We start from the raw sequence: 13959 nt of genomic DNA, 5'->3' as shown, positions 1-13959 counted from the left end.
CTGCTGCCGGAGCTGGAGAAGAGGGTGGGAAGGGAGGCAGAGGGAGGGCAAGGGGGGGTTACAGCCACCGCGGAGGGGATGGGGAAGAAGGGCTGCACCTGCCCCCCACACCACTCCAGAAATCCCATCAAACCACCTGCACCCTGACATCGGAAGGAACCCTCGGTCGAGGGCAGGACAGGATCCACACGCGGCTCCCGGTGCAGCCCCTGCTCTGCCCTACTGCCCTAACCAGGATTTACTCAAAATCCCTTCCAAAGACTTTAAATTCATTAAATATTTTAAATCCCCTGTGGAAAGGAAATTCACTCACCTGAAGTGTAGGAGCTGCACCCAACATCTCCAACCTTTACCCAGTTCCACGGTGCGGTTTAAGGCTCCACCTCCCACATCGTGAACTCAGGTTCTTCACGCAGAGATGATACGCATCAGCAAGTCCAGAGTCATAAAAGTAAACACCAAGGGCAAAGCACCAAAGGGAACCCATCACCCTCCCCGTTCCTGGACAGGAGGGGGTGGAGGTGGCTTTTTCCAGGGCTGCACCTCTCCCCGCAGCCTGTGCTGGGGCAGAGACTTCGGTGAGGTTTTGCAACCATAAATAAGCGGGGTTTTTTCCCCAAAAGTGCTGATTTTCCTGTGTACAGCCATTGTCACAAAGGAAGGAGCGAATTCCCAACCAGACCATGACGGATCGTCCACCAGCCCGGGTTCTGTTCCATCCATCTCTTGGGGGTTTTTATTGGTGTTTCAGGACATTTGTATTCAGGAGGAAAACTCGGCAGCCTATCAGTCCCAGGAACCAAAAAAAAGTGAAAAAGAACAGAAAATGAAGGATAATAATGATTTTTTGGGAGGCATCTTGTGGAGCTGAGAGCTTGGTTGTGATTTTTGGACATGCCGGAGGAGACCAACAGTGTCCCTGCAGCCCCACAACAGCTGGAAGCTTGTGGAGAGCTGGGAACGAGGGGACAAGATGGGGGGGGGGGGGGCTTCAAGTGTCGGGACAGCCCAGCTGTGCCCTGTCACCGTGGGGACATCACATCATCACATCCCTGGGGACAACATGTCCCCTACTGTCCCCAATGTCCCACCTTCTGCATTGGGAGACCATGCTCAAAATAAGGGGTGGAGGAGGGTTTTGGGGGGGGCGCTGTACCCACAGAAAGGGGGGGGGAACACATCAGGGGGTGTCATACCCAGCTCTGGGGGGGTCCCTGGGGTCATCCCCAGATGTGGGGAGGGAGACCAGGACAAGCTCCTGTCCCAGTTTGAGGTAAAAGAGAACCAACTTTCCATTGAGTAATTCTACTTCTCAGCTCGGCCTCGTCCAGGGAGCGGAGGGGACAGGAGGGGGGACCCCAAACTGACCAAGGGGGTGTTCCATCCCATCTCCCCCACGCTCCGTACAAAAGCCGAGGGATCAAAGGGGCAGCTCTTTCTCCAGTGGTTGACGTCCGAGATGGACCCTGTTCATCTCCTTTTGATCCCAATCCCTGCATTCCTGATCCCGGAGCCGGAATCCAGTTCCCACCCATTGCTGAGTCCAGCCTGGGGCTTCCCCAGTGCCTGACGGTGACGTCATCTTGGGAGATTGATACAGTTTTGTAGATACTGTATCTATTTCGTTCCTTTCCTTTTCATTTTGTTATTAATATCTCATTAAAGTAGTTTAGTTCCTGCTCAACTCGGGAATCTCTTTCTCTCTCCTCCTCCTCTGCCAGGAACGAGAGGTGGGGGGAGAGCATCTCTCACCGTCATGGGCCATTTTGGCCTCAACCTGAAATTTACCCTAAATCCCTTCTTCTGGGTTTCTGGTAGGAAAAAATAGAAATAAGGAAGGGAAAAGACCTGCATTTGGGTGAGGACGTTGCAATTAGAGCTTGGTTGTGATTTTTGGACATGGCAGAGTAGCCCAGCAGTGTCCCTGCAGCCCCACAACAGCCAGGAGCACGTGGGGAGCCAGGGACGAGGGGACAAGATGGGTTGGGGGGGGCTTTGAGTGTCGGGACACCCCAGCTGTGCCCTGTCACCTTGGGGACATCAGATCCCCGGGGAGGACGTGTCCCCTGCTGTCCCCAGTGTCCCATCTACACCCACACCCAAAATAAGGGGGGGAGTGTGTGTGGGGGTGGGCTGTACCCACAGCTGGGGGTGGGTACAGGGGTGTCAGGGGGGGCCATAACCAGTTCTGGGGGGGGCTTTAAGTGTCGGGACACCCCAGCTGTGCCCTGTCACCTTGGGGACATCAGATCCCCGGGGAGGACGTGTCCCCTGCTGTCCCCAGTGTCCCATCTACACCCACACCCAAAATAAGGAGGGGGGGGGGGGGCTGTACCCACAGCTGGGGGTGGGTACAGGGGTGTCAGGGGGGGCCATAACCAGTTCTGGGGGGGGCTTTGAGTGTCGGGACACCCCAGCTGTGCCCTGTCACCTTGGGGACATCAGATGCCTGGGAAGGACGTGTCCCCTGCTGTCCCCAGTGTCCCATCTACACCCACACCCAAAATAGGGGGGGGGGGGGCCTGTACCCACAGCTGGGGGTGGGTACAGGGGTGTCAGGGGGGGCCATAACCAGTTCTGGGGGGGGGGCTTTGAGTGTCGGGACACCCCAGCTGTGCCCTGTCACCTTGGGGACATCAGATCCCCGGGGAGGACGTGTCCCCTGCTGTCCCCAGTGTCCCATCTACACCCACACCCAAAATAGGGGGGGGGGGGGCCTGTACCCACAGCTGGGGGTGGGTACAGGGGTGTCAGGGGGGGCCATAACCAGTTCTGGGGGGGGGGCTTTGAGTGTCGGGACACCCCAGCTGTGCCCTGTCACCTTGGGAACATCAGATCCCCGGGGAGGACGTGTCCCCTGCTGTCCCCAGTGTCCCATCTACACCCACACCCAAAATAAGGGGGGGTGTGTGGGGGGGGGGTGGGCTGTACCCACAGCTGGGGGTGGGCACGGGGGTGTCGGGGGGGGGGGCCGTACCCACCTTTGGGGGTCCTGGGGACTGTACCCAGCCCCGGGGGGGGGGGGTCCAGGAGGAGCTGGGGTGGGGGGAGTGAAGAGGAGGAGGGAGGACCCAAAGCGCCCCCCCCCCCGCCCCCCCACCAAGTTTGCAGGAGCAGGGAGGTCCCATTTCCAGCCCCAGATATCCTCAAAAGCCCAGGGTCCCATCCTCGTGCAAAGCCCCGTCCTCGTGCGAGATGCTCACGCGACGCCACGTCCTCGTGCAAAGCCCCAGCCTCGTGCAATGCCCTTGTGCAAGGTCCCCAGGTGAGGCCTCATCCTCATGCAAAGCCCCGTCCTCGTGCAAGATGCTCACGCGATGCTGCGTCCTCGTGCAAAGCCCCAGCCTCGTGCAAGGCCCTCGTGCAAGGTCCCCAGGCGGGGCCTCATCCTCATGCAAGGCCCCATCCTCATGTGAAGCCTCATCCTCGTGCAAGATGCTCACGCGATGCTGCGTCCTCGTGCAAAGCTCCAGCTTCGTGCAAGGCCCTCGTGCAAGGTTCCCAGGTGAGGCCTCATCCTCATGCAAGGCCCCATCCTCGTGTGAAGCCCCGTCCTCATGCAAGGCCCTCGTGCAAGGCCGCATCCTTGTGCGACATCCCATCTTCCCGAGGCCCCATCCTCGTGCAAAACCTCATCCTCATGGAAGGCCCCATCCTAGTGCAAGGCCCCATCCTCGTGTAAAGCCCCATCCTCGTGCAAGGCCCCATCTGCTGCTTAGGTCCTGTCCTTCTATGAGACCCCATCCTCGTGCAAGGCCTCATTATCACACAAGGCCCCATCCTTGTGTGAGGCACCATCACCTCCAAGGTCCCAACCTTGTGCAAGGCCCCATTCTCATATAAAGCCCCATCCTCGTGCAAGGCCCTGTCCTTGTGTGAGGCACCATGCAAGGTCATGCCCTTGTGCAAAGCCCTTGTGTGAGGCGCCACCCTCGTGCAAGGCCCCATCCTCGTGCAAGGCTCCGTCCTTCTATGAGATCCTGTCCTCGTGCGAGGCCTTATCCTCGTGTGAGGCCCCCATGACAGGTCATGCCCTCGTGCAAAGCCCTTGTGTGAGGCGCCATCCTCGTGCAAAGCCCCATCCTTGCACCACACCCCGTCCTCGTGCGAGGCTCCACCCCCCGTCACACAGAGCCAGGCGAGTGTCACTTGTGTCACCAACGTCACTTTTATTCCTCTCCCCCCACCCTTCTCACTTCTTCTTGGAGACACCGACGGTGCGGCCCCGCCGGCCGGTGGTCTTGGTGTGCTGGCCTCGCACGCGCAGCCTGGGGGGGGGACGGGGGACACGAGCGGCGTCAGGGACATTGTCCCCAAGTGCCACCTCCCCCCCGTCCCCTCCAGTGTCCCCAACATCCCCCCACAATGTCCCCAAACCCCCTCATCACCCCTAGAAGTGCCACAGCCCCCCCCTTGCACGCATGGCCTGGGGGGGACACCAAAGCCACCTCACTGACCCTGTCCCCAAGTGCCACCTCCCCCGGTGTCCCCGTGTCCCCAAGACCCCTTGGTGTCCCCAAGACACCCCTAGTGTCCCCAAGACCCCTGATCGCCCCCAGAAGTGCCACAGCCCCCTCACACGCACGGCCCTGGAGGGGGGAACGACACACCACGGTGGTCTCAGGGACCCCGTCTCCAAGTGCCACCTCCCGCCATGTCCCCACATCCCTCCCTGCCGTGCCCCTGTGTCCCCCCCTGGTGTCCCCAACCCCCCTCAATGTCCCCAAGCCCCTCCTCACCCCCAGAAGTGCCGCAGCCCCCGATGCGCCCGGATTTTCTTCAGCCGCTCCAAATCCTCTCGCAGTTTATTGTCCAAGCCGTTGGCCAGCACCTAGGGGAAGAGGGGACACGGGGGGACGTCAGGGGACACAAGGGGACATCAGGGGACATGGGGGGACATCGGGGAGGTGTCCCTCCCCCTCACCTGGCTGTACTTCCCGTCCTTCACGTCCTTCTGTCTGTTGAGGAACCAGTCGGGGATCTTGTACTGCCGGGGGTTCTGCATGATGGTGATCACCCGCTCCACCTGCAGGGACAGGTTGGGTGACACCCCCGGGATGTCCCCAAACCCCCCCAGGATGTCCCCAACCCCCTTGAGATATCCCCAATCTCCCCCGAGATGTCCCCAACTCCCCTAAGACATCCCCCAACACCTCCAAGATGTCTCCAACACCCCTGAGACATCCCCAACCCCCTTGCCTCCTAAGATGTCACCACGGCCCTCAGAGATGTCCCCAATGCCACCAAGAACTCCCCAACCCCCCTAGAAATGTCCACATCCACCCACAGGTGTCCCCAAACCCTCTGAGATGTCCACAACCCTCCCCAAGATGTCCCTAACCCCCATAGATGTCCCCAACCTCTTTCAGAGGCAAGCCCAACCACCCCTGAGATGTCCCCACTCTCCTCAGAAATATTCCCAATGCCCCTGAGACGTCCCCACCCCCCCCAGAGGCGTCCCAAACTACCCCAGAAGTGTCCCCAGTGTCCCCAGAGATGACCCAAACCACCCCCAGAAGTGTCCCCAACGCCCTCAGGGTGTGCCCAATCCCCTCAGAAATGTCCCCAACACCCCTGAGACATCCCCCAACTCCCCCCGAGATGTCCCGAACCACCCCAGAATTGTCCCCAACGCCCCTGAGACCTCCTCAACTGCCCCAGACACGTCCCCACGCCCCAGAGGTGTCCCCAATGCCCCCACAGATGTCCCCACCACCCTCGGGGTGTCCCCAGTGTCCCCCTGTGTCACTCACCTCGTCCTCGGTCAGCTCGCCCGCACGCTTGGTGAGGTCGATGTCGGCCTTACGCAGCACCACGTGGGCATAGCGACGTCCCACGCCCTGAGGGGGGGACAAAAGGGAAGAGGGGGGTCATGCCACCCTTGTCACACATCCCCCCATGTCCCCCGGTGTCCCCCGGTGTCCCCTCACCTTGATGGCGGTGATGGCGAAGGCAATTTTGCGGCGCCCGTCGATGTTGGTGTTGAGGACACGCAGGATGTGCTGGAACTTCTCGGGGATGACGAGAGACTGCGGGGGGGGGACATGGAGGGCGACACGGTCACTGGGGGGGTGACACGGTAACTGGTGGGGGTGTGACATGGTCACTGGGAGAGGCTAGTGGTCACTAGTGGGGGATAAAGTCACTGGGGAGGGACAGCAGAGTCACAGGGGGGCGGGGAAGGTCACTGTGAGGGGGTTTACATGGTCATGGGGGGGACACTGTCACTGGGAGGGAACTGGGGGGGGGACATGGTCACTGGAGGGGGGGGGACATGGTCACTGGGGGAAGCTAGTGGTCACCAGTGGGGGATAAAGTCACTGGGGAGGGACAGCAGAGTCACAGGGGGGCGGGGAAGGTCACTGTGAGGGGGTTACACGGTCATGGGGGGGACACTGTCACTTGGGGGGGGACATGGTCACTTGGTGGGGGGACACGGTCACTGGGGTGGGGCTGGTGGTCACCAGTAGGGGACACAGTCACTGGCAAAGTGGGGGGGACACAGTCACCACGGGGAGGGGACGGCCACTGCAGGGGGGTTACGTGGTCACGGGGTGAGGGGGAGACGCGGTCACAGAGCGGGGGGACATTATCACAAGAGGGGACATGGTTACAGTGGGGGTCATGGTCACTGGGGGGGGGACACAAGGTGACCGGGGGGGGGCTGTTGATCACAGGGGGGTGGGGACAGTCACTGCGGGAGGGTTTACACAGTCACGGCGGGGGGCGGGGGGTGTGTGACACGGTCGCAAGGGGGGGGGGGGGGGAACACGGTCACCAGGGACGGGGACGGACGCCACCAGTGGGGGACGGGGTCTCGGGGAGGGGGGGACACGATCACAGGGGATGGTGTCGGTCACCGGGAGGGGGGACACGACAGGGAAGGGTTGGGGACCGTCACCGAGGGGACACACACACGGGGTGGGGGATCCAAGTGTCACCAGAGGCTGGCGACAGTCACTGGGAGGGAGCCACGGGCGGGTGCGGGGTGGGCACGGTTACAGCGGGGGGGCTACATGGTCACGGGGGGGTGGGGACGGCCCCCGGAGGCAACAGGGAAGAGTCACCGGGGGTTGGGGACAGTCACACGGTCACGGGGGGGGACGGGGATGGCCACCAGGGGGAACATGGCGACCACCGGGGGGGGGGGGGGGGGGGGGGGGGAGGCCTGTATCTGGCCCCACGCCGCCGCCATCCTTCCCCGCCGCCGCCGCCATCCCCCCCCCACCCGCCCCCCCGGCGCTCCTCCTTCCACCCCGCTCCCTCCCCGCCGCCCCCTCGCCCCTTCCCGGGCCCCGATGGCGGCGGATCCCGCCGGCGCTCACCATGGCTGCGGCCTGCGCGTCTCGCCGGGCTCCGCTGGAAGAGAGGGCGGAAGTGACGTCAGCGCGCTTGGGAGGGAAGCGCCTGTCACATGACCGCTGCGGCAAACATGGCGGCGGAGGCGGCGGTAGGACCGGGACCGGGGGGGGGGGGAGTGTCACTGGGGGGGCGCCGGGGGGGGCCTGAACCGCCGCTTCTGCCGCAGGTTCGGGTCTCGGAGGCGTCGCTGGAGCCGGAGCTGGAGGGGGAGCTGGGGCAGGGCCCCCCCGAGGCCGAGCTGGACCTGGAGGGGGAGGATCTGGTGCTGGATGAAGTGGACGGTGGGCGACCGGGGCGGGGGGGACACACGGGGGTCGGGGTGGGGGACACAGGGGACCGGGGAGGGGGGACACACGGGGGTCGGGGTGGGGGGCACAGAGGACTGGCGGGGGGGGGGGGTTCATGGGGAGGGAGGGAGGGCCCGGTGATGGGGAGGGGGGGGGGACACGACACAGGGGACCAGTGACTGGGGGGGGGGGACATGGGAGGGGACAGGGGAGAGGGACAGGGGTGTGTTTTGGGGGGGGGGTGACACGAGAGGGGGGAACGTGGGGGTGTCGGGGGAGCCGAGGTGGGGGGACAGATGACAAGGGGGAGGGGCGAGAGGGGGGGGGCAGGAGCAGTTTTGGGGGACACTGTGGGGACAGCGGTGACACCCAGCCCCTGCCTGTCCCCCCCCCCCCAGTTCACATCCAGGCCAACCTGGAGGACGCTCTGGTGCAGGAGGCCCTGAAGACGGTGAGTTGGCACTTGTGTGTCCCCCCCCCTCAAAAACACCCTGCCCCATTGTGTCCCCAGCCCCATAACGTCCCCAGCCCCACGGAATCGTGTCCCCCCCCCCCCCAGTGACACGGCTGTCCCCACAGGGTGTGGACCTTCGGCAGTATTCCAAGCAGGTGGAGCTGGAGCTGCAGGAGGTCGAGCGCGCCTCCATCCGTGACTGTATCCTTCTTTTTGGAGGGGGGATATGGGGGGAGGTGGCTGTCACGGCGGGGGGGGGGGGGGTGGGACACAGCGTCCCCAACGTCTCCCGTTGTGTCCCCAACGTGGCCCTGACTCGCCCTCCCAGACATCAAGGAGAGCGAGAACATCGCCTCGTTGCACAATCAGATCACGGCCTGCGACGCCATCCTGGAGGTGAGGAGCGGGATGGGGTGGCCCCAGGTGGCCCCAAGCGTCCCCGAGGTGGCCCCCGAGGACACTGTGGCCGACACTCCAGAGGGCCGTGCTGCCATCTGGCGTGACCTGGACAGGCTGGAGAGTTGAGTAGAGAAGAACCTCATGAGGTTCAACAAGGGCAAGTGTAGGGTCCTGCACCTGGGGAGGAAGAACCCTGGGCACCAGTAGAGGTTAGGGGTGGATCTTCTGGAAAGCACTACTGAGGAGAAGGATCTGGGAGTCCTGGTGGACAGCAAACTTTCCATGAGCCAGCAGTACGCCTGTGTCACCAAGAGGGCCAATGGGATCCTGGGCTGCGTAGGGAAGAGTGTGGCCAGTAGGTGGAGGGAGGTCATTCTCCTCCTCTGCTCTGCACTGGTGAGGCCACAACTGGAATATACTGCGTCCAGTTCTGGGCTCCCCAGTTCAGGAGAGACAGGGAACTGCTGGAGAGAGTCCAGCGTGGGGCAACAAAGATGACTGAGGGATTGGAGCATCTCGGCGATGAGGAAAGGCTGAGAGACCTGGGGCTCTTCAGCCTGGAGAAGAGAAGGCTGAGGGGAGACCTTATCTATGGGTGGGTTGAAGGAGGATGGAGCCAGACTCTTTTCAGTGGTTCCCAGTGACAGGACGAGGGGCAACGGGCACAAGCTGGAACACGGGAAGTTCCATTCAAATATGAGGAAGAACTTCTTTCCGGTGAGGGTGCCAGAGCCCTGGAACAGGCTGCCCAGGGAGGTGGTGGAGTCCCCTTCTCTGGAGATCTTCAAGCCCCACCTGGATGCCGTCCTGAGTGATGTGCTCTGGGCAACCCTGCTTTGGGAGGGGAGTTGGACTGGATGATCTCTAGAGGTCCCTTCCAACTCTGACAATTCCGTGATTGAGCCCTGGCTCCGTGTGTGTCCCCTCCCCCAGCGCATGGAGCAGATGCTGAGCGCCTTCCAGTGCGACCTGAGCAGCATCAGCTCCGAGATCCGGACGCTGCAGGAGCAGTCGGTGGCCATGAACTTGCGGCTGAAGAACCGCCGGGCCGTGCGGCTGCAGCTGGGCCAGCTCCTGGACGAGCTGGTGGTCCCCGCTGCCATGATCAGGTGGGGGCGCGCAGAGGGGACGAGAGAGAGATAGAGAGAGGTGGCTGCCACCTCCCCGTCCCCTCGTGTCACCTCCTTGTCACCTCGCAGCACCATCCTGGAGGCGCCGGTGACGGAGCTGGAATTCCTGGAGCAGCTGCAGGAGCTCAACGGGAAAATCAACTCGGTGAAGGAGCAGGCGTTCCGGGAGACCGTGGCCTGCGCCGACGTCCAGCACGTCCTGGAGAAGCTCAAGATTAAGGTGAAGAGACCTTTCCAAGCACCCAGGGGACCCCCCCGAGCACTCAGGGGACCCCCTCAGCACCCCTCCAACCCATCCCTGTGTCCCCCCCCCACCCCAAGGCCGTCACCAAGATCCGGGAGTTCGTCCTGCAGAAGATCTACTCCTTCCGCAAGCCCATGACCAACTACCAGATCCCCCAAAACGCCTTGTTGAAGTACAGGTGGGCTGTCGGGGAGAGGGGGGGGCTGGGGAAGGAAATGGGGGTGCAGGGAGGAGGGGCGGGGGTACCCCGACATCTCCTCACCTCCCCGGGCAGGTTTTTCTACCAGTTCCTGCTGGGCAACGAGCGGACGGTGGCGCAGGAGCTGCGGGAGCAGTACGTGGACACCATGAGCAAGATCTACCTCTCCTACTTCAAATCCTACACCAGCCGCCTCATGAAGATCCAGGTTGGGAGGAGGATTTGAGGGGTTGGGGGGGCTGTAGGAACATAGGGTGGCCTTGGGGACATGAGGGGACACGCTTTGGATGCCGACCTCTTCCCGTTTTGTCCCCGCAGTACGAGGAGGTGGCGGAGAAGGACGATCTCATGGGCGTGGAGGACACGGCCAAGAAAGATATCCTTTGGGGTTGCGTGTGGGGATGAGGATGGAGGGGTTTGGGGTGGGGGGGACACACACCTTGTTATTGCCTTGACCCCCGTTATCGCGTGTGTCCCCCCCCCCCCCCCCTTCCTTCCCATCACGCTTCTTCTCCAAGCCCTCGCTGAAGAACCGCAACACCGTCTTCACCCTGGGCAACCGAGGCAGCGTCATCGGGGCGGCCGAGCTGGAGGGGCCCATCATCGTGCCCCACGCCGCGCAGAAGAGCGACGTGCGGGTGAGTTGGGGCTGGGGGAGAAGGGCGGGGGAATAAGATGGTGGGGTGTGGAGGGTGTCCTGACCTTTGTCCATCCGTCCGTCCGTCCATCCCCTCGGCAGTATCCCTTTGAGTCGCTGTTCCGCAGCCAACACTACGCGCTGCTGGACAACAGCTGCCGCGAGTACCTCTTCCTCTGCGAGTTCTTCATGGTCACCGGCCCCAGCGCCCAGGACCTCTTCAACGCCGTCATGGGCAAGACCTTGACCATGTTCCTGGTGAGGTTTTTCTTTCCAAGGGGGAGGGTGTGGTGGGGACACTGCAGGATTTTGGGGGTGCCCCCCAAGGTTTCTAACCACCACCACCACCCCCCCCTTTCCCAAATCGCAGAAGCACATGGAAGCCTACGTCTGCGACTGCTACGACAGCATCGCCGTCTTCCTCTGCATCCACATCGTCCTGCGCTTCAAAGCCATCATGGCCAAGCGCAACATCCCCGCCGTCGATAAGTGAGTGGGGACCCCCCCCCCCCCCAAAACCCCACAGGAACCCCAAAATCCCACAGGAACACACACACCACACACACCCCCCCCCCCCCAAAATGTGTTTTCCCCCTTTAGGTACTGGGACACGCTTCTGGAGATCCTCTGGCCCCGCTTCGAGCACATCCTGGAGCTGAACATCCAGAGCATCCAGAGCACCGACCCCCAGAAGTTGGGGTTCCTCGACACCCGCCCCCACTACGTACGGTGGGGAGGGGGCAATAGGGAGGGTTTGGGGTCCCCCCCCTGTGACCCCCACCCTCACCTTCCCCCCCCCCGAATCCCCCCTCAGATCACCCGTCGCTACGCCGAGTTCTCCTCCGCCATCGTCAGCATCAACCAGACCTTCCCTAACGAGAAGACCCACGCGCTGCTGGGGCAGCTCCAGGTATTGGGGGAAAAGAAGGAGCTCAGGAACGCCCCCAAAAGTTTGGGGGGGGACCCAGGAGTGCTGGTGGGGGGGACCCCAACAGCCCCCACCCCAGTGCGTGTGTTTCCCCCCCCCAGGTGGAGGTGGAGAACTTTGTGCTGCGCGTGGCGGCCGAGTTCTCCTCCCGCAAGGAGCAGCTCATCTTCCTCATTAACAACTACGACATGATGCTGGGCGTCCTCATGGTAACGAGCGCCCCCTCCTTTGACACACACACCCCCCCCAACCCAGGGGGACCCCAAATTTAAAGTTGGGGGGCTCAAAATGTATGTCATCCCCCCCCCCAGGAGCGGGCGGTGGAGGAGAGCAAGGAGGTGGAGGGCTTCCAGCAGCTGCTCTCTGCCCGCACGCAGGTGAGACACTTCCCCCCCCCCCCCCTCTATATTTTTGAGGCTCCCTCCCCATTTTTGGGGTCCCCCCCTTTACTGGGAGGAGGATGGGGGTCACTGTCCCCCTCCCACAGGAATTCATCGAGGAGATCCTGTCCCCCCCCTTCGGTGGGATGATCGCCTTCGTCAAGGAGGCCGAGGCGCTGCTGGAGAAGGGGCAGCTGGAGCGGCTGCGCGGGGAGGAGGGTAAGGGAGGGGGACACACACGAATTTTGGGGACCCCCCCCACCCCCACCCCTACAGCAGCCCGTGGGGGGGGGGTCCTCACCTTTTGTTCTCCCCCCCCCTCCCAGCTCGGGTGACACAACTGGCTCGGGGCTTCTCCAGCACCTGGAAGGCGTCGGTGGAGTCGCTGAGCCAGGACGTCATGCGCTCCTTCAGCAACTTCAAGAACGGCACCGGCATCATCCAGGTGGGGTCCCAGGGGATTTTGGGGGCGAGGGGGGGGGGCGGGGGGGTTCCCCAGGGAATGTGGGGGTTCCAACCCCCCTCTGACACACACACACACACACCCCTCTCCCGGCCTCTCCCCAGGGTGCCCTGACGCAGCTGATCCAGTATTACCACCGGTTCCACAAGGTGTTGGCGCAGCCCCCCCTCCGCTCCCTGCCCGCCCGTGCCGAGCTCATCAACATCCACCACCTCATGGTGGAGCTCAAGAAGCACAAACCCAACTTCTAGAGGGACTGGGGGGGTTGTCCCTCTGTGTGTCACCCCCCCCCGCCTGCTCTCTGGCTATCCGGGAGCCCCCCCCGCCCCCCCCCCACTGTCACCCCCCGGGGGTGACAATCCCCCCCGCCTCAAACGCACAGATAAAGGAAAGAAGGTGCAGGAGAGCCCCGAGCGATGCTTTATTGCTGCTGCCGACAGCGGGGGGGGGCGTTGGGGGGGGGGCCTCAGAGGACTGGGGGGGGGGTCCAGGGGGGTGGGGGGTGGCCACTGTTGTGTCGTCCCCCCCCAGGGTTGGGGACAAAAGGCAGAAGGTACCACCCCACTGCGGTGACGCCGTCTGCCATGCGGAGGGGGGGACACGCAACTTTCAGGGGGAGTTGGGGGTCCCTGGGGACATCTGGGGGGGTCAGTGCCCCCTCCCCCGGTGCAATGGGACCCCCTAAATGTCACCTCTGCCCCCCCCCCTCCAAGTTTCTCAAAACTTCCCCCAGCTCCAAAGTGGGGGGCAGGTGACAGGGACCCGACCCCCCCAAGAACCTGGACCCCTGCAGATTTTTGTCCCCTTGACCCAGGACAGTGTCGTCGTGTCCCCCCCCCCCTCCCCTGGGGTGACCATGGACAGGGGACACACACACACTGGGGGGGGGCTTCTTTCGGGGGGGTGGGATGTCACCCTGCTTTGGGGAGGGGGTGGTGGGGGTCTCTTCTTGGGGTGCTTGCAGTGTCCCCCCCACGCCTGCAGCCAGGGAGGGTCCCCAGGGCTGAGCCCCCCCCAGCCCCAGCCTTCCCTGGGGGACACCAGGGGACTGTCACACACCCCCCCAGGGGACACCAGGACCTCACACCCCACACCCCCCCCTAGCTTCCCCAGTAGGTGACCAGTAGCTCACCCCCCCCCACACTCTGGGGGGGGGACACTGGGACTGCCCCACCCACCCACCATTACCACCAGTGGGTGACTGGGGACCACCCCTGTTCCAATCCTTCCCCGTGGGGGGAGACACTGGGAGTCACCCCCACTTTCTGTCCCCAAGCAGGTGACAGGGGACAGTTACAGCCCCCGCTGTGTGTCCCCCCCCTCCCAGCATCACCCCGCTGCAGTCACTCCAGAGAGAGAAACACCTTCAGGAGCCCCCCAGGGAGCCCCCGGCCAGTCTGTGGGGACACGGGGAAACCCCAGGGAGGTCCTGGGGGACCCCAAGAACCTCGGGAGGGGGGGGATCCGAGGTGGGGG

General features: G+C 63.4%; 2 protein-coding genes across 3 annotated transcripts; one reads left to right on the top strand and one right to left on the bottom strand.

Annotated features, from left to right (window-relative positions):
* Positions 1-4146: 4146 nt before the first annotated feature.
* RPS18 (ribosomal protein S18) lies at positions 4147-7384 on the bottom strand. The gene is made up of 6 exons (XM_074164786.1): positions 7326-7384; positions 5931-6029; positions 5754-5840; positions 4925-5026; positions 4740-4831; positions 4147-4268 (listed from the first exon to the last, which is right to left on the bottom strand). The coding sequence occupies exons 1-6, from the start codon at positions 7326-7328 to the stop codon at positions 4193-4195; spliced, it is 459 nt and encodes a 152-aa protein (XP_074020887.1). The 5' UTR covers positions 7329-7384; the 3' UTR covers positions 4147-4192.
* Positions 7385-7414: 30 nt separating this feature from the next.
* Positions 7415-12888, top strand: VPS52 (VPS52 subunit of GARP complex). Of its 2 annotated transcripts, XM_074164752.1 has the most exons (20): positions 7415-7450; positions 7529-7643; positions 8048-8100; positions 8229-8304; positions 8432-8499; positions 9436-9611; positions 9702-9852; positions 9954-10054; positions 10151-10283; positions 10394-10451; positions 10580-10713; positions 10815-10970; positions 11083-11201; positions 11313-11436; positions 11527-11622; positions 11742-11849; positions 11952-12017; positions 12128-12239; positions 12347-12465; positions 12588-12888. In XM_074164752.1, the coding sequence occupies exons 1-20, from the start codon at positions 7415-7417 to the stop codon at positions 12732-12734; spliced, it is 2148 nt and encodes a 715-aa protein (XP_074020853.1). In that variant the 3' UTR covers positions 12735-12888. The 2 variants fall into 2 exon arrangements, with proteins under 2 accessions (XP_074020853.1, XP_074020854.1); XM_074164753.1 differs by lacking the exons at positions 7415-7450; positions 7529-7643; positions 8048-8100; ... (2 more) ...; positions 10394-10451; positions 10580-10713 and having other exon boundaries at positions 9439-9611.
* The last annotated feature ends 1071 nt before the right edge of the window (positions 12889-13959 follow it).

Source organism: Numenius arquata, chromosome 28, assembly GCF_964106895.1.
Source record: "Numenius arquata chromosome 28, bNumArq3.hap1.1, whole genome shotgun sequence".
NCBI classification, from domain to species: Eukaryota; Metazoa; Chordata; class Aves; order Charadriiformes; family Scolopacidae; genus Numenius; species Numenius arquata.
This window is presented reverse-complemented; position numbering and strand designations above follow the sequence as displayed.

Bases quoted from the DNA above. Each gene is read 5' to 3' on its own strand.
- VPS52 (XM_074164752.1), top strand. From the start codon at position 7,415: ATGACCGCTGCGGCAAACATGGCGGCGGAGGCGGCG. The intron at 8,305-8,431 runs GTATCCTTCTTT...TCGCCCTCCCAG, and splicing joins GCGCGCCTCCATCCGTGACT to ACATCAAGGAGAGCGAGAAC. The intron at 9,612-9,701 runs GTGGGGGCGCGC...GTCACCTCGCAG, and splicing joins GTCCCCGCTGCCATGATCAG to CACCATCCTGGAGGCGCCGG.
- RPS18 (XM_074164786.1), bottom strand. The intron at 5,027-5,753 runs GTGAGTGACACA...CTGTCCCTGCAG, and splicing joins GCGAGCTGACCGAGGACGAG to GTGGAGCGGGTGATCACCAT. The intron at 4,269-4,739 runs GTGAGGAGGGGC...TCCCCCCCCCAG, and splicing joins GGGCTGCGGCACTTCTGGGG to GCTGCGCGTGCGAGGCCAGC.